Source organism: Nyctereutes procyonoides, unplaced genomic scaffold, assembly GCF_905146905.1.
Source record: "Nyctereutes procyonoides isolate TBG_1078 unplaced genomic scaffold, NYPRO_anot_genome, whole genome shotgun sequence".
Taxonomy (NCBI): domain Eukaryota; kingdom Metazoa; phylum Chordata; class Mammalia; order Carnivora; family Canidae; genus Nyctereutes; species Nyctereutes procyonoides.
This window is the reverse complement of record NW_026575052.1, coordinates 14,028,303-14,046,207: the sequence shown is the minus strand read 5'-3', so window position 1 is coordinate 14,046,207 and position 17,905 is coordinate 14,028,303. Positions and strand designations below refer to the sequence as shown.

General features: G+C 38.0%; 2 protein-coding genes and 1 pseudogene across 17 annotated transcripts in view; 2 read left to right on the top strand and 1 right to left on the bottom strand.

Annotated features, from left to right (window-relative positions):
• EPB41 (erythrocyte membrane protein band 4.1) overlaps nt 1-17,905 on the bottom strand; it is a 199,597-nt gene that overhangs the window by 93,030 nt on the left and 88,662 nt on the right. For 15 of the 16 annotated variants that reach the window (XM_055332341.1, XM_055332340.1, XM_055332344.1 and 12 more), the window contains exons 2-4: nt 17,271-17,748; nt 11,095-11,307; nt 8,550-8,654 (exon numbers count right to left, since the gene is read on the bottom strand). In XM_055332341.1, the coding sequence (XP_055188316.1) occupies nt 8,550-8,654; nt 11,095-11,307; nt 17,271-17,748 (796 nt within the window). The remainder of the gene's footprint in view (nt 1-8,549; nt 8,655-11,094; nt 11,308-17,270; nt 17,749-17,905) is intronic. The other variant, XM_055332346.1, reaches the window with a different exon arrangement.
• Nucleotides 2,094-2,717, top strand: LOC129513540 (zinc finger protein 575-like; annotated as a pseudogene).
• LOC129513904 (elongation factor 1-alpha 1-like) lies at nt 4,036-5,615 on the top strand (the record flags this gene model as incomplete). Its single annotated transcript, XM_055332358.1, has 2 exons — nt 4,036-5,374; nt 5,563-5,615. Coding segments are annotated over exons 1-2 (1,392 nt in total), but the record flags the coding sequence as incomplete, so codon positions are not given.

The following is a 17,905-nucleotide window of genomic DNA, read 5'->3' as shown; positions in this document are numbered from 1 at the left end:
GCTCAGCGGTTTAATGCCTGCCTTCGGCCCAGGGCGTGATCCTGGAGAACCAGGATTGAGTCCCACATCAGGCTCCCTTCATGGAGCCTGCTTCTCCCTCTGCCTGTGTCTCTGCCGTTCTCTCTCATGAATAAATAAATAAAATATTTTTTAAAAATTTAAAAAATAAAAAATAAAGATTTTATTTATTTACTCATGAGAGACACAGCTAGAGGGAGAAGCAAGCTCCAGGCAGGAAGCTGGATGTGGGGGATTCCCTGGGTGGCGCAGCGGTTTGGTGCCTGCCTTTGGCCCAGGGCGCAATCCTGGAGATCCGGGATCGAATCCCATGTCAGGCTCCCGGTGCATGGAGCCTGCTTCTCCCTCTGCCTGTGTCTCTGCCTCTCTCTCTCTCTCTCTCTCTCTGTGACTATCATAAATAAGTAAAAAAAAAAAAAATTGACTCCTAAGGTAAGAAAATTCATCAACACAGAAAATGGAAGAAAGAAGAAAGAAAACCATATACCATTGAATTGAATGAACTCCTCATTTAAAATTCTCATTATGTACCAAATTAGCTCAAGATTTGTCTAGGGAGGGAATTTGGAGAGGGGGTAGGAATTAATGTGGGTGACTTTTCTTCAAGGAAAAAAAATCCTTGACTCATTCATAAACAGCTAAGCAAGAATAAAACATAGGGAACAACTATTTAACTCATATAACTTTGATTCATAGTGGTAATAAAAGTCTCATAGGGCTACAGAAGTTTGCTTCTGACTGCTTTTCCTCTTCTCTAGCCAGAATCAGTCTGGCAACATGTCTGTTATTATGCAGTCAGTAGGAAAAGAGAGCAAGCAATCCATTCCATGTGAGGAAAAAGTCAATTCAATTAACTTTCCTCTCTGCTAAAAATACCTGATTGTCTACAAAATGCAAAGATCCAGAAGCTCATGAGAGCACTTACATATACAAAGGACAAATCTTTACACACACACACACACACACACACACACACACAAAAGACAACAGACTGGGGATGTTAAGAGGGTAGTCATCTCTGTTTCTATTACAGTTCACATTTTTCCCACAATTTGAGGAATGTTAAAAAGAAAACCATAAGCCTGAAATGGCGTCACTTAGGTGAAGGCCCCACTTAGGTGGTTGAAACCTAACTACAGTTTCAACACTCAGAAATGTAACAAGTCAACATGGGAATTTCCTGGTCAGCACTAAGAAATTTACTAATAGATCCTTTCAGTTCCCCTTAGAGGGTGACCTTGCCTAAAACAGTGAATTCTTTGCTAAGAATTTCTTTTCCATTCCCTCTCTACCTTAAAAAACCTTTCCTTTCCTGTAGCCCTTCAGAGCTCCCCCCTAACTTACTAGGTGGAACGCTGCCCAATTCATGAAATGATTAATTATTAAGGCCAATTAGATACTTAAAATGTATAGGAACTAATTCTATAGGCAGGAAACAAAAACCAAGAGACAAAGATAAAACATAAAAATCAAGGAAGGAGGAATAAAAAGCTGCAGAAGAAAATCATTTAGGAGGAGCAGGAGGCAAGGAATTTTAGGAGGGAACAAACTGTGTAGCTGGGAGGAAGCCACTTTGCCTTTATATGCTTTAGTTTTCTCAGCTCTAAAATGAGGGAATTGAGCCCCAGGAGATTTCGTAGCTCTAGTGTCCTTTGTGTTTTCAGAATGACAGAAAATTTGAATAAATGATTAACAAACTTTAATGGCTTTACACATTTAATGATTTCATGAATCTCGTATACTACTAAAGAGAGTATCTGGAAATCTGGCTTACTGACAGTAGATATGTATAGGTAATGATAACTAAAATAAAATTGAGTAGCATGACAGGTGGAACAACTCCACAGTGTCTGTCTGAGGGCAGCTCAGCAGCTGCAGAAGCCACTGCAGGAGGGGCCTTCCACAGGTGCCCCCTCTACACTCCATACCAGGGATAAAATTTAGCAACAAGAAGGAAGCAGTTCACATAGCATCAGTGGACTGAGATTAAACCAAGACCCAGACCCTACAGCCCTATCCCCATCAGCCTGATAATCACCAGTGTTGCCTACCTCCCTCTGGGTTCCTGGGCCAGTATGATATTGGAACGAGATGCAGAGTCCATGGCTAGAGACACAGATCCTAGTTCCACTGGCAAGGAACCAGTAACTTAGGTTGGTGGTCCCCACCAGGGCTTACCTCAGAAACCCAGCCAGTTGGTTCTAGGGCCTGCAGACTTCTTGGGCGGGGGCTTCCTGGCCCCGCCAGCAGCCCCACTCCAGCACCCACACCGCTGCTGGGACTGTGACAGCGTCTTTTCTTACAGGTCCAAGCTGGCCATGTACTGGATGGCACATGGCAGTGCCCACCCCTATCTGTGCCCTGATTGCCCCAAGGCCTTCTGCTACCCCTCCAAGCTTGCAACCCACGGCCACTCACACCATGCCACCAATGCCCACCCCAAACCTTGCTCATACTGCCTCAAGGCTTTGTCATTCTTCTCTAAATTGGCTGCACAAAGCCTATGTCACAACCCCCCATGGCACCAGGCAGCCAAACCACAGCCTGCTATCCCTTCTCCAAGTGGCAAATAGGCCTCTGACCAAAGACGAGTCCTGCTCCTTCACTAAAGCAGCCAGCACCAAGCTGACAGTCAGGGGGAGCAGAGTGAGACCTCCCTTTGGCTCACACTCCCCTCTGCCACCAGCCTGAGTCAATAAACAGGTGGCATGTCTAAGATGGGCTCTTCCAGATAACTGGAAGGAGATTGGCTCCACACTGGGCTCAAACTTACAAGGCTGAGGAACTCTTTCCTCATTTGTTTTGGAGAGGGAAAGATGTCGCCCATAGAGCGTTAGCACTGGGCCCCAAACCATGGACTTGGGGCTGTGGTTCCAAAGCAAGTCCCAACTCTGGTTTTTTTGTCTCATTCATATGGTAAAACTAAAAAGTCTGCTATCATTGTGGTTTGGTGAGGAGTGTGGGGAAACAGGGTCTCTCCTTATTGTTTTAAGTTAAATTGGTACATCCATTTTGGCCAGAAAAGAAAAAAGGAAGGGAGAGAGACAATATGATTCTACTAGCTTAATTCTACAATGGGAAGGTCATACAAAAGATCATGAATCAGAATGGCTTTGGCCTTCTCAAGAGCAACATTGGGAAAAAAAAAAAAAGAGCAACATTGGAAGCCAGAAGACAATGAAGCAATACCATCAAAATTACGGTGGCAAATAATTTCAAGTGTAAAATTCTATACCCAACCAAACTAACAACCAAATGTGAGGGTAGGAGAAAGACATTTTTCAGACATCTAATGTCTCAAAAAGATTACATCTCATGTGCCATTTCTCAGAAGCAGCACTCTATCAAAACACAAGGAAAAGCTAGGACAAAGGAAATAGGAGAAACGTCACAGAAATGAGGCAAATCATATCCCTAGGATGAGGATGATGGTAAATACCAGGGATGGCGACAAAAAGACAATTCATCCATACTGAACAAGTATGACTCAAGAGATAGCAAATTGAAGAAGGACTGTCATCACCAAGATGACTTTTGCTACTGTATTGGCCCTTTAACTTGACAACGCTAAGGTAAGTCTTCCCAAAATTCATTTTTGTACAAGATTTGCTTGGCAAGTTACTGTTTTCCCTTCTATGCCCTACTTCCTGGATCGGCTTAAAGACCCTCAATTTTGACCCAAAGAAAAAGTCTGCTTTGACCTATTTCTGAGAGCCAGTTTGGTCACAGTGAATTCAGAAGCAAAAAATATCGAACACCTCATTGCCTCTGACCATGTTCCTGTTGGATATCCTATATGAACGTGGACCCTACTACAGACCTGTCAAATGCCCTGAATATGATAAGCCCTGTTTCCCAGAATTCACTTACCCACTGACTTCCCCAAAAGGGACTCTTATAAACTCTCAGGGAAATTGAAACTAGATTATGATTCTGAAACAAGAGCTTTGCTTTTTCGCAACGGGTTTGCCGCCAGAACACAGGTGTCGTGAAAACCACCACTAAACCTAAACCAAAATGGGAAAGGAGAAGACTCACATCAACATCGTCGTCATTGAACACATAGATTCAGGCAAGTCTACCACTACTGGCCATCTGATCTACAAATGTGGTGGGATCAACAAAAGAACTATCGAAAAATTTGAGAAGGAGGCTGCTGAGTTGGGAAAAGGCTCCTTCAAGTATACCTGGGTCTTGGATAAACTGAAAGCTGAACGTGAACGTGGTATCACCATTGATATCTCCCTGTGGAAATTTGAGACAAGCAAGTATTATGTGACCATCATTGATGCCCCAGGACACAGAGACTTTATCAAAAACATGATTACAGGCACATCTCAGGCTGACTGTGCTGTCCTGATTGTTGCTGCTGGTGTTGGTGAATTTGAAGCAGGTATCTCCAAGAATGGGCAGACCCATGAGCATGCCCTTCTGGCTTACACACTGGGTGTAAAACAACTAATTGCTGGTGTTAACAAAATGGATTCCTCTGAACCATCCTACAGCCAGAAGAGGTACGAGGAAATAGTTAAGGAAGTCAGCACCTACATTAAGAAAATCGGCTACAACCCTGACACAGTAGCATTTGTGCTAATTTCTGATTGGAATGGTGACAACATGCTGGAGCCAAGTGCTAAAATGCCTTGGTTCAAGGGATGGAAAGTCACCCGTAAAGATGGGAATGCCAGCGGAACCACACTGCTTGAAGCCCTGGATTGCATTCTGCCACCAACTCGTCCAACTGATAAGCCCTTGCATCTGCCTCTCCAAGACGTCTATAAAATTGGTGGTATTGGTACTGTCCCAGTGGGTCGAGTGGAGACTGGTGTTCTTAAGCCTGGTATGGTGGTCACCTTTGCTCCAGTCAATGGTACAACTGAAGTAAAGTCTGTTGAAATGCACCATGAAGCTTTGAGTGAGGCTCTTCCTGGGGACAATGTGGGCTTCAATGTCAAGAACGTATCTGTCAAAGATGTTCGTCATGGCAACGTGGCTGGTGACAGCAAAAATGACCCACCAATGGAAGTAGCTGGCTTCACAGCTCAGGTGATTATCCTGAACCATCCAGGCCAAATCAGTGCTGGATATGCACCTGTGCTGGATTGTCACACAGCTCACATTGCTTGCAAGTTTGCTGAGCTGAAGGAAAAGATAGATCGTCGTTCTGGAAAGAAGTTGGAAGATGGTCCCAAGTTCTTGAAATCTGGGGATGCTGCCATTGTTGATATGGTTCCTGGCAAACCTATGTGTGTTGAGAGCTTCTCTGACTATCCTCCTCTGGGCCGTTTTGCTGTTCGTGACATGAGACAGACGGTTGCTGTGGGTGTCATCAAAGCAATGGACAGGGGCAGCCTGGGTGGCTCAGTGGTTTACTGCAGTATACAGTCCAGGGTGTGATCCTGGAGACCTGGGATCGAGTCCCACATCGGGCTCCCTGCATGGAGCCTGCTTCTCCCTCTGTCTGTGTGTCTCTGCCTCTCTGTGTGTGTGTGTGTGTCTCTCATGAATAAATAAATAAAATCTTTAAAAAAAAAAAAAAAGCAGTGGACAAGAAGGCAGCTGGAGCTGGCAAAGTCACCAAGTCTGCCCAGAAAGCTCAGAAAGGCTAAATGAATATTATCCCCAATACCTGCCACCCCAGTCTTAATCAGTGGTGGAAGAACGGTCTCAGAACTGTTTGTGTCAATTGGCCATTTAAGTTTAATAGTAAAAGACTGGTTAATGATAACAATGCATCGTAAAACCTTCAGAAGGAAAGGAGAATGTTTTGTGGACCATTTTTTGTGTGTGTGTGTGCGTGTGTGGCAGTTTTAAGTTATTAGTTTTTAAAATCAGTACTTTTTAATGGAAACAACTTGACCAAAAATCTGTCACAGAATTTTGAGACCCATTAAAACAAAAGTTTAATGAGAAACCTGTGTCTTGTTTTGGTCAACACTGTAGCCTTGTTATAGTATTCAGGTAAAAGATTGGAGTTGCACAGAACCTTATTTCTAGTGTTTAAACTGAAATTTGGGTTAACTTTTCCTGATAGGAACTTGGAAGTTTTTTCATCTTGTTAAAGGGCAAGAAAGCTAAAATACATAGTAAAAACAATGCTATAGGAAAAAGGGGTCTGTTGGCACAACACACTTTCTCTTAGATAAGCAGAGTAACACCGTATGATAGTTTATAGAAACAGGTTAAATTCTGTAATACCAAAGTTCGTGTGTTGCATATAAAATTTGTATTCTATCACTATGAAGTAAACTTGTTAATGGCAAAAAAAAAATGAAACAACAGCTTTTTCTCTCAGAAATATTTTTATCTAAGAGGGATAATAATGACTTCTTTTATACAGCTGGGTTAGTACTTTGCTATTCAGCTTTTATATTAGCCATTTTTGATATCACTTTACACATAAATATATAAATGAATGTAAATAAAACAATTTAACATTTGCTTTTTAATATTTTAAAAAGTATTATAAAGGAAATAAAACCTGCTGACAGGACAAGTATGGATGACACCAAGAATGGTTAAAAGTTTTGGAAGCAATGTAGGCCCTAGAAGCTCAACTGCAAATGGAAAGGAATTTCCTCTGCTGAATGTCTTTAGATGAGCTAACTTCTTGAAATTTAACTATACATGGTTCATTGAAAAATTATTTCCAGTTATATTAAATAAGGAAGTATTCAGTGACTTTACTGATATGCCAAATTCAAGCATTCTCAAACATCCTCAAATCAACTTTGGATTTTTTTTTCTTTTTCTTTCTTTCTTTCTTTTTTTTTTTTTTTTTTTTTTTTTTGGACCCACAATGTTAAAACATTGAACTTTATCTCACTGAACTTGTATAACATAAAATACTTTTCAGAGTATTTTCCTTGATCCATGGAAGAATTTTCCTAGCTCACAGCTGCTGAATGTTTTTCACTATAATTCGGGGGGGGGGTATTTAGTTTTTTAATTACTTTATATCTTCCCTTATTAATGAAACTTAAGATGCTTCAGTGCAAGTTGGTTTGACCAAAGAGTCCTTAAAGAACAATATTAACTTAGTGTTGGTAGACATAGCTCTTCTGCTTGAAACAACAATCACTCACACAGGAGGACAAACTGTTGCAAACTACTAGGTAACTACTAGTACATTTTACAAATAGATTCTATTTAGGCAAAGAGCAAGTCCATGTCTTCTAGCTTGCATTATCTAGCTCAAATAATCCAATCTATAGAGCCTGCAGTTGTTAAAGCCTGCTGTCCCTCAACTTTTCTTAATAAGTATAAATTACCTTGGAGAAAGAAAGAACCAACAAAAACGGCTTTAAATACATTGTATACAAAACTCTATTTCCATGATGTGGTCCCTGTGTAGCTCTCCAGGTTTATTTCTCACTCTGTTCCTCACTACCTATGTTTAACCAGTCTCCTAGTTCCTCCAATGCCACTCTCTCAATTCTGGGCCCTTATACAAGTCATTATCTTTCTGCTTCACTTGCCCATTTAATCTTTCAGTTCTTGGCTCAGGCGTCACCTTCCCAGAGAAGACTTCCCTGGCCATACCCTGTCATTGCATCTTGTATTTCCTTTTGCATAACACTCGTCACACTAAACCATAAGTTCTAGAGGGCAGGGACCATGTCTATCTTATTCACAGCCCTATCTCTATCATCTAGGATAGCACCCGCAAAGACTTATGGAACTGGACTGAAGATTTTTTTCATCATTAGATTTTAAGATAACTGTCTATAATTTTCAGTAAAGTGGCCTAGGAAATAATTCAAGTTCCCTGAAGTAAATACCTGACTTTTAACCTTTCCTTCCTCCTCCATGTTCTCATATTTTCTTTTACTTCTTTCAAAAGTTAACTACTAGCTTCCTTTTGGGCTGGAAGAAAATGTCAGATTCATTGTAGGACTTTTCAATAATATTGGAACTTTATTCTCCTTTATAATATTACTCTCAAACTTTAAATATATATAATTATCCTATAATATTGATAGATCATCCATTCAACAAATATCTATTATGAATCTATTAGATACAATACTAATTGCATAATATATGAAGTTATTGGTATCTACTTGCTAATCAGGACATCATAGCTCTGTACATCCCCTATCCTTTAAAAAGATAGTACAGTACATTTTTTCTCTCAATGATGAAAGAACAGAAATGGCCTTTTCTTTAAAATGTTTGCTCTAGAGGAAAATCTGAGAAACAAGAATAAGCAAGAATACTCTTAAGTACACTGTGCCTTGGAGAGGCAGGCATAAATACACTCTTAACAACAATAAAAGAATCAAAACAAGTATTTTGTGGGTTTTTTTTAAGATTTTATTTATTTATTCATGATAGACATAGAGAGAGAGAAAGAGAGAGAGAGAGAGGCAGAGACACAGGCAGAGGGAGAAGCAGGCTCCATGCAGGGAGCCTGACGTGAGACTTGATCTTGGGACTCCAAGATCACACCCTGGGCCAAAGGAAGGCACCAAACCGCTGAGCCACCCAGGGATCCCCAAAACAAGTATTTTGACAAGCAGTCTCCTCACCTTAGAGGCTCCATTATCCCAAATGGCTAGACCAAAGTAGTCCTCTTCCAAAAGATTGAGGTGCTCACACACTCGTTTAAGCAAATCTTGTCCCTTAGCATGTTTCTGCAAAGACATAAATATTTTGAGGTTACCTCTTATTTCTGTATTTATCACCAAATAAGATAAAACATCACTTCCCTATTTCTTCTTTTATCCTTTGTTACCACCACTTTCAGATGGTTTATATAGCATAAGTAGAACAATGTGGGTTATAAAAAAATCCTGTTTCTTAATTTGTCAGTTTAAATATGCAACACACTTACAGTGGTTTAGAAATAGTGCTAGAATTCAAAGCAAAATTTTACCTTCTCTTCATCAACCCTTCCCTACTTCCATCTTAAACATCATATTCTTTATTTTTTTGTGCAGTATTTCCTGAAGTTTGCTATGGGCTGTTGTCATCATGACCACCTAAGTTCACTGAATCTAATGTCAACATTGACGGTTAATAGCAACAATGGAAGTCATTAGACTTTCTACCGTTCTTAGATCAAATGTTCCAAGAGAATGAGCAATGTCTCAACTCCCTGCTGAAAAATACACAAAGTTTAGATGCCCTACAGATGTTACCTATTGCAGTAGCTTTTTCAGTTGTGTTACAAATCATTTTCTTAATGTTTCTTTACCTAGAAAAGCAAACCACTGCCAAATTTGAGTATTAATATTCCTAGTTAGCCTAACTTAAAAGCTAAGATGTATAGTCAAAAAGTCCTGGCTCCTCCATTTACAAGCTAAACAAACTAGGTCATTTTGTTTAATAATTCTGAACATTAGCTTTCTCATATGTAAAATGGTAAGAATATTTATATGTACCCTAACTATGCACTGGAATTCTTGAAAAAACTCAAACATACTAATGAGAAATATATTTTTTAAATGCTTCAAAAAATTAGAAATAATTTTTTGATATACATGTCTCTTCTCAATGAGCAGTTATTTTTAATGACTGTTAGTAATTCATATAGATGTTAATTTATTTCCACACTTAGGTAATCATTTTTTTCATTTATTCCCTTTTATGTTTTCACTCCAAATGACAGAAATGATTTGAGAATTCTTCATAAAAGGTCCCTACTCCCTTATTTATAATTCCAAAATCCAGAAGCTCTAAAAAGTAAAATTTTGGGCTTTTTTTCCGGGGGGGGGGGGCGGGGGGGGCGTTTCCAAAGTTCTTAAGTGTTATGAGGCTATATATGATCTTTATGTACCCATCTTAGAATGAATCTTGGGGGCGCCTGGGTGGCTCAGTTGGTTAAGCATCTGCCTTGGGCTCAGTCATAATCTCAGGGTCCTAGGATCAAGCCCTGAGCAGGGCTCCTTGATCAGCAGTCTGCTTCTCCCTCTGCTCCTCATTCCTATTCGTGCTCTCTCTCTCAAATGAATAAATAAAGTCTCTAAGAAAAAAAAAAATGAATCTTGGTACTGCCACATACCCCACTGGGTGTGTTATGAAATATGCAGCATAAGTACTTACTGCCTTTCTAAAATCCAAAATATTCTGAATTCTGAAACATATCTGCCTCCAAATGTTTCAGATACAAAGAACCCATATCTGATCTTGGTCTGAATGGGAAGAATGTGTAGAATAGTTTTTCCCTTCTCTCAACTAGCTAGTGGTGAGAAGCAGAAAGAGTAGACCAGAAGTCTCTAGTTACCAGGTATAGCTGCTATTTTCAAAGTGCAATAGTGTATTTTTCTTGACTTCTTGTTTAAAACTTGGAGACGGAATGTCTATTAATAGATATAGTGTGATATTTTCAACTATTAGTGCTTTGATATATTTGCATTTGCATATAAATAATTCAATTCATAATTATATACCTAAAATACAAGTATATGTGAATTATATGTTTTACAATGAAGGCTACAATTAGTTATAACAATAATTGCTTTATATCAAGCATATCATAATTGATAATTACTGCTCTAGTTAAGAAAATGGTTAGTAGATTTTTAAGGATTTTAAGTTGCCTTGAAGCAGCAAAAGAATAACCAAGTAACTGACATTTTTCTTCAATCCTGACTCGATTACTTATTTTTTCAGAAAATAATAGAGTATTTTAAGAAATGACATTATTTGCTTTAAATTTTTTATATACTACTTCATAGGGATAAAGATATACATTGAATAAACCAAGGCTTACTCAGGTTTAGATCTGGGACAGCAGAAATTACATTTTTTGACAGATATGATTATGGGGATAGCTAGAACTAATATCAGAAATTGAGGCTGCCTGGCAGATCACTCTATAAATAACAAACCAAGTTGTGTTTACACAAAATTGTTTTGGATTATAAAAGTAACACATGCTCCATTCACAAGATTTGGTAGATACAGAAAAAACTGGAGAAGAAAATAGGACTCATTCATCATCCTTCCAGACCTCTGCTTCCAGAAAATCACTATTAACATTTCCACAGAAAGAGTCACTGACACTACTTACTCAACCTTACATAAAGCAATTTGTAAGAGTTCTGACTACAGAAATTAAAATGCACTCACCTCCACAACACATTCATAAACTGTATCATCCAACAAAGAAACCTTGCAGTGCATGTTTCTGTGTCTTCTGATTGATTTCTGGGAAGCTTTTAACTCTCTTTCTGCTTTGGACTCAGGACTTTCTTCTTTTACTTCTATTTTAGAGCACTCTTCAAGTCCTCCTCCTTCCTTAGTTTCAAAATCTGGATCTTCTCTGTGTTCTTCCTGAGCAGGCTACATATCCATGACATCAAGTCAGGAATAAGGACATTTCACAAAATACGCTATATACATTTTTTTAAAAAAGATTTTATTTATTATTTTTTTTAGATTTTATTTATTTATTCATGAGAGACACAGAGAGAGAGAGAGGCAGAGACACAGGCAGAAGGAGAAGCAGGCTCCATGCAGAGAGCCCAGCGTGGGACTCAATCCCTAGACGACCTAAGCTGAAGTCAGAAGCTCAACCACTGAGCCACCCAGGTGCCCCCTGCTGTATACATTTTTAATAACCATAATAATTCTACCAATAAACGCAGTGAAGAAGAAAAACTGTTAAAAACAAATTGTAAGTGAAGGGCACTTGGGTGGCTCAGTCAGTTGGTTAAGCATCTGCCTTTGGCTCAGGTCATGACCTAGCCCAGCACTGCCACTCGCCTCCCTGCTCAGCAAGGAGTTTGCTTCTCTTCTATACTCCCCTCCCCTTCCCACCAGGGCCTTGCTCATTCTCTCACTCTCTCACTCTCAAATAAATAAAATCTTAAAAAAAAAGTGATATTAAGATTAAATAATTTATCTATAAAAGATATTATGATCTCCTAAAAGATCCATATTCTATGCTATCCTTGAAATTTCTCAGGTAGAATCCTATCTTTCAAATCAATAAATGAAGGTTTCAGGTCAACTAGAAGACACCAATCTATTACTCTCAGCATTATATATTCTTCCTGACTATGCGATTATATATTATTATTTTTTAAAGATTTTATTTATTCCTTCATGAGACACAGAGAGAGAGAGGCAGAGACACAGGCAGAGGGAGGAGAAGCAGGCTCCATGCAGGGAGCCCGATGTAGGACTCGATCCTGAGAATCCAGGATCAGGCCCTGAGCTAAAGGCTGACGCTCAACCGCTAAGCCACCCAGGCATCCCAACGATTATATATTATTAAAGTTTATCAAAACCTTACCACCTCTGCCCCATGCTCTTCAATTTTAGCAAGGTAGCTTTATGAGTTACAAATGAGATGTGGTTTATCACATATTCTAAATCTTGTGAATGGATAAGAGGGATTCTGGGACCAATTTAGAGCATAAAGCAACATATAAACTAGGCTAATAACTGTAACTGCCAGTTAACTCCATTCTAACACTTATCAATCATGCTCAATGTGAAGTAGATTCAAAGAAGCAAGAGACATTGAAATCTGGGTTTCCTAGGGTTCTCATGAAGTCACCCCAAAGTTACAGAGGTAAATGAAACATTGTGGTACATACTTTCTTCCAATATAATAAAACTACTGAAAGATTCTTAACTAAACCTCACTAATTCTTTCTTTCAGAATACATGGTTGACATAAAGGAAAAAGGACTTAATTATTTGGCTCCTGCCTTAGATGTTGGAGGTGGTCTAAAAGGCTCCTTCTCATCCTTCATGATCCTTTTAAATGTGACCTCTTTAGAGAGGCCTTCAATTGGTTATCCTATCTATCCTATCCTCACTCTGCTATTCATGTCAGTACCCTGTTTATTGCCTTCATAACATTTATAATAAATAATTATTTTATATTTACTACTTTTCTGTCTCTTCCCTTAGACTATAAAGTCATCAAGAGTAAGGATTATGTTTCTTTTATAACAACAACAACAATACTGTATAACAATTAAAATGGACCAGTTATTATTCTAAAAGCATTATTTATATGAACTCACTCTATCCTCATAATAAGCCTGTGGGGAGGAGACTAATATTATCCCGATTTGACAGAAAAGAAACAGAGGCCAGAGCTGTAGCAAATTTTTCTAGATATATCTTCTGAGGCAAAGGAAACAAAAGCAAAAATAACTATTGGGACTACATCAAAATAAAAACCTCTGCACAGCCAAGGGAAAAAAAATCAACAAAACTAAAACATAAACTACTGAATGGAGGAAGATTTTTGCAAATGACATATCCGATTAAAGGTTAGCATTAAAATTTTACATAACACCAAAACCCACAAATAATCCACTTTAAAAATGGTCAGAGGGGGATCCCTGGGTGGCACAGCGGTTTGGCGCCTACCTTTGGCCCAGGGCGCGATCCTGGAGACCCAGGATCGAATCCCACATCGGGCTCCTGGTGCATGGAGCCTGCTTCTCCCTCTGCCTGTGTCTCTGCGCCTCTCTCTCTCTCTCTCTCTGTGACTATCATAAATAAATAAAAATTAAAAAAAAAAAAGGTCAGAGGGCAGCCCCGGTGGCGCAGCAGTTTAGTGCCGCCTGCAGCCCGGGGTGTGATCCTGGAGACCCGGGATCGAGTCCCGCATCGGGCTTCCTGCATGGAGCCTGCTTCTCCCTCTGCTTGTGTCTCTGCCTCTCTCTTCGCTCTCCCTGAATGAATAAATAAATAAATCTTTAAAAAAAAATAAAAATGGTCAGAAAACATGATCAGACATTTCTCCAAAGAAGACCTCCAGATGGCCAAAAGACACATGAAAAGATGCTCAACATCACTCATCAAGGAAATGTAAATCAAAACCACAATGTGGTATCACTTCACACCTATCAGAATGGCTAAAAAAACATGGGGTACCTTGGCTGGCTCAGTTGGTAAAGCATATGACTCTTAATCTGTGGGTTGTGAGTTCAAGCTCCACATTGGGTATAGGGATTACTTAAAATTAAACCTTTAAAATAAAAAACACAAGAAACAAAAAGCATTGATGAGGATGTGGAGAAAAAGGAACCTTCATGCAGTGATGGTGGGAATGCAAACCAGTGCAGCCACTGCAGAAAACAGTATGGAGGTTTCTCAAAAAGTTAAAATTACACTATGATCCAGTAATTGCACTACTGGGTATTTACCTAAACCCCTATATTTACTGTATGAACCCCTATATTTACCATAGCATTACTACAATAGCCAAATTATGGAAGCAGCCCAAGTGTCCATGGATAAAGAAGATGTGGTATATATCTACAATGGAATATTATTTAGTCATAAAAAAGAATGAAATGAAACCCTGGCATTTGCAACAACATGGACAGATCTAGAGAATACAGTGTTAAGTAAGTCAGTCAGAGAAAAACAAATACCATATGATTTCACGCATATGTGGAATTTAAGAAACAAAACAAAGGGAAAAGAAAAAGAGAGACAAACCAAAAAAATAGACTTTTAACTATAGAGAACAGACAGATGGTTCGTGGGGAGAGAATGGGGGAAATAGGGGAAGGTGGATTAAGAGCACACTTATTTTGATGAACACTAACATATGGAATTGCTGAATCATTATATTATATACCTCAAACTAATATAACACTGATGTTAACTATACTGGAATTAAAATAAAATTTATAAAAAAGAAAATAAGTTTATGATATGAAAAAATAAAATTAAAAAAATAACTCAATTACCAAAAAAAAAAAAAAAAGGTGAAGGGGATCAATAACACTTTTGATAATGAGCACTGAGTAATGTATGGAACTGTCAATTCACTATATCTGAAACTGATATAGCACTGTATTGTAACTATACTGCATTAAAGTTGAAAAGAAAAGAAACTGAAGCCCGAGAAGTTAAAGTAACTCATACAACAGCATCATTCAGTTAATAAGTTACATACCAGTCTGGCTCCAGAATTCATGATCTTAAACCTCTCTGTCATACTGTACTTTTTATTTACTAATGATATCCAGCTTGGGGCCTGGCATACATAGTAGGTTTTCAGGAAGTATTTGTTGAATGAATAAATAACATTAAAAACAGATACATGGCTTCCAAAAAATCCAAGGTACCCTACATGAAGACTGGTACAGTCCTATAATGCAAACTTACTTTTAAAAAATCTGGATGGAAAAGGACCACTCAAGTGAAACTCTACCACACATACAGAAATATGGTTAAACAAATAAACATTTACGTACAAGGTTCTGATCCATGAGGTTTTGATTATAAATACTAGCTTCTAAAAAGCCCAAAAGAGTTTTCTCCTTTAAGCAATATCTCCTTGAAATTTATTATTACTATTTTTCTTTTTCTTTATATATAAACACTTGCATATAATTTATCATTATTCTGATTTAATAAAGTTTCAATGAATGAGACTTTAGTTAAATCTAAAATTAACTTTGTCCGTCATCTGTTTTAACTTCAGTACAAATGCTATGATTTTTAGATAAAATAGACTAGCCCTGATTCAAATGCTAACTAAAACAAAATATAAATTTTTCCCTACATAAAGCAGAGGAGAAAAATGGCAGTTAAAAACCTCCTCAAAGTACAAGGTTTCCTGAAAGATAATGTAAATTTAACTCTTGGTATTTCTAAAATAAAATTAAATTCATGATATTAAAATACATAGGGTTTCTTTGCCTTTACTGTTCATGTTGATGAACTGAGTAATAATAACTAACATTTAATGAGTGGCAAGCAATATCTTAAGAGCATTCCATGTTTATCTTGTTTAATCCTTGTAATAGCCAAAGGAGGTGAATTTTATCTTTATTGCACAGAGGAGGAAACTAATAAAGCAAAAGTGTCACTCAGCTATGATTTTCTAGACTGATTTCATAGCCTGCATTTTTAACAACTATACTATATAGTAAATCTTCTTTTCAACATTTCACAAATAGCAAGTATGTAAAATTACAACTTTAACCTAAATTTTACTATCTGCACTTTTAATATATAAGTAATATTTCTAGAAATACATGTAATATTTTTAGAAAACTCCAATAAAACTATGTAGCCCATATATATGTACATATATATATAAAGATTTTTAAATATTTAATTTATTTATTCATAGAGACAGACAGAGAGAGAGAGAGAAAGAGAGAGGCAGAGACACAGGCAGAGAGAGAAGCAGGCTCCATGCAGGGAGCCCAAGGTGGGACTCAATCCCGGGTCTCCAGGATCACACCCTGGGCTGCAGGTGACGCTAAACCGCTGCGCCACCGGGGCTGCCCTAGGATTTATATTTTTAACAATGCAAATAATGCTCACATGCTTCAGAAATAAAAACACCTTTAAAAAATAAATAAAAAATAAAAAAATAAAAACACCTTTAAAATAGTTTTTAATTTATAGATAGTAAGGCTAGAAGCAAATGGGATTCCTAGAAAATAGTCGGAGTTATAGTACTAATACTTTTGATGTTTTTTTGACAGATAAATAAATTCACAACTCATATTTAGTACATGCTATATACGTACTTGTTAAATTTTAATGTGCATCAAATTACCCAGCAATCTTGGTTAAAGCAGATTCTGATTTAGCAAGTTTGCAGCGGAGCCTGACACTCTGCATTTCCAACAAGCTCCCAGAGGTTGCCAATGCAGCTGACCGAAGGACCACTCTTTGAGTAGCAAGGCATAACTGTGACACAGTTAAGGCCCCAAACTATTGTTTATTACAAAGGTGAAATAAATAACTAGCCTTTCTTATCCATAACTTACACTCTATTATATCATCTAGTTGGAGAAAACAATAAAGATAAGGCAGGCATGGCTCTAATCTAGCACATAATTCTTTCTGGATGGCTTGAATCTATTACATGGCTTCTATGAGGATTTTCATAAAAAGGGCCATGTTTGCAGATAAACTGTCCCATGCCTAATAATTCCAACAAAATGAACTTTAAACCACCTCACTTTTTCCCCTCTCTTATTAAAAATCTTGGACTTGTTCTATCATCACAGCTGATACATAGGCTAAATAAACTCATTTGATAAATACTTTTCTTTCATTTTGTTTTACTTGATTTATAAAATGTAAATATAAAAGTACAGAGAATATCTTTTAAAAAGTCAAGTTTCCATTGACTACATCAATTTCTTTACAACAGAAATTCCGAAGCTTAATGTTACTTATTCCTATCAATCAATGCCTAAATTAGCTGGTTAGTAAGAAATAACACCAAAGGTTATTAACTGAAAAATAAGGTGTATAACTTGTCTTTATTACACATGTCTCACACATTTGCACATCCTTACCTGAGTTTCTGCACTGCTTAATGAATGAAGATCCAAGGATGGGTCTGTTTTGAGTTCAGGTTCAGGAGCTGCAATTGGGGCTTTTAAAATGATCTCTTCATCAAGACTGGTTCCAAATTCTATCTCTTTCTGACCTCCTTCACATTTCTCTTTAGCTGACTCTACGTCCTTGCCTTCTTCCTCAGAAACCTGAGACTTTGGTCTTTTGAGAAATGATGAGAACAGCCGTGACAGGCCCCTGTTTTCTGATGTCCGCTCCTTGTTCTTGGTTAAGTCTTCATGTGTAGGGGTATCTCCATTAGATGTTTTCAGCTTCTGCTCACAATGATTATCTCCCTCAGCTGCCTCTTGAGAAAACTCTTCCAGCTGAGTTTCTTGTTGGCCTGAATTTGTGACTCCCTCACCTTCTTCCTTATGTTGTTGGTGCTGTGAATTTTCAGCCTCAGCCACTAAACTCTTCTCTGTTGTCATGATGTTGCTATTAAAAAGACAGAAAAGGGGAGCTCTTATAATCAAAACCGATTTCTGTGGACAAAACCCTAAATTATGTCAAGTGTGCCAAAATTAACATATTTAGGTATTTAATCACCAACAGACAGTACCCCAGTCCATTAAGCATGAGACTTTCCATTAAA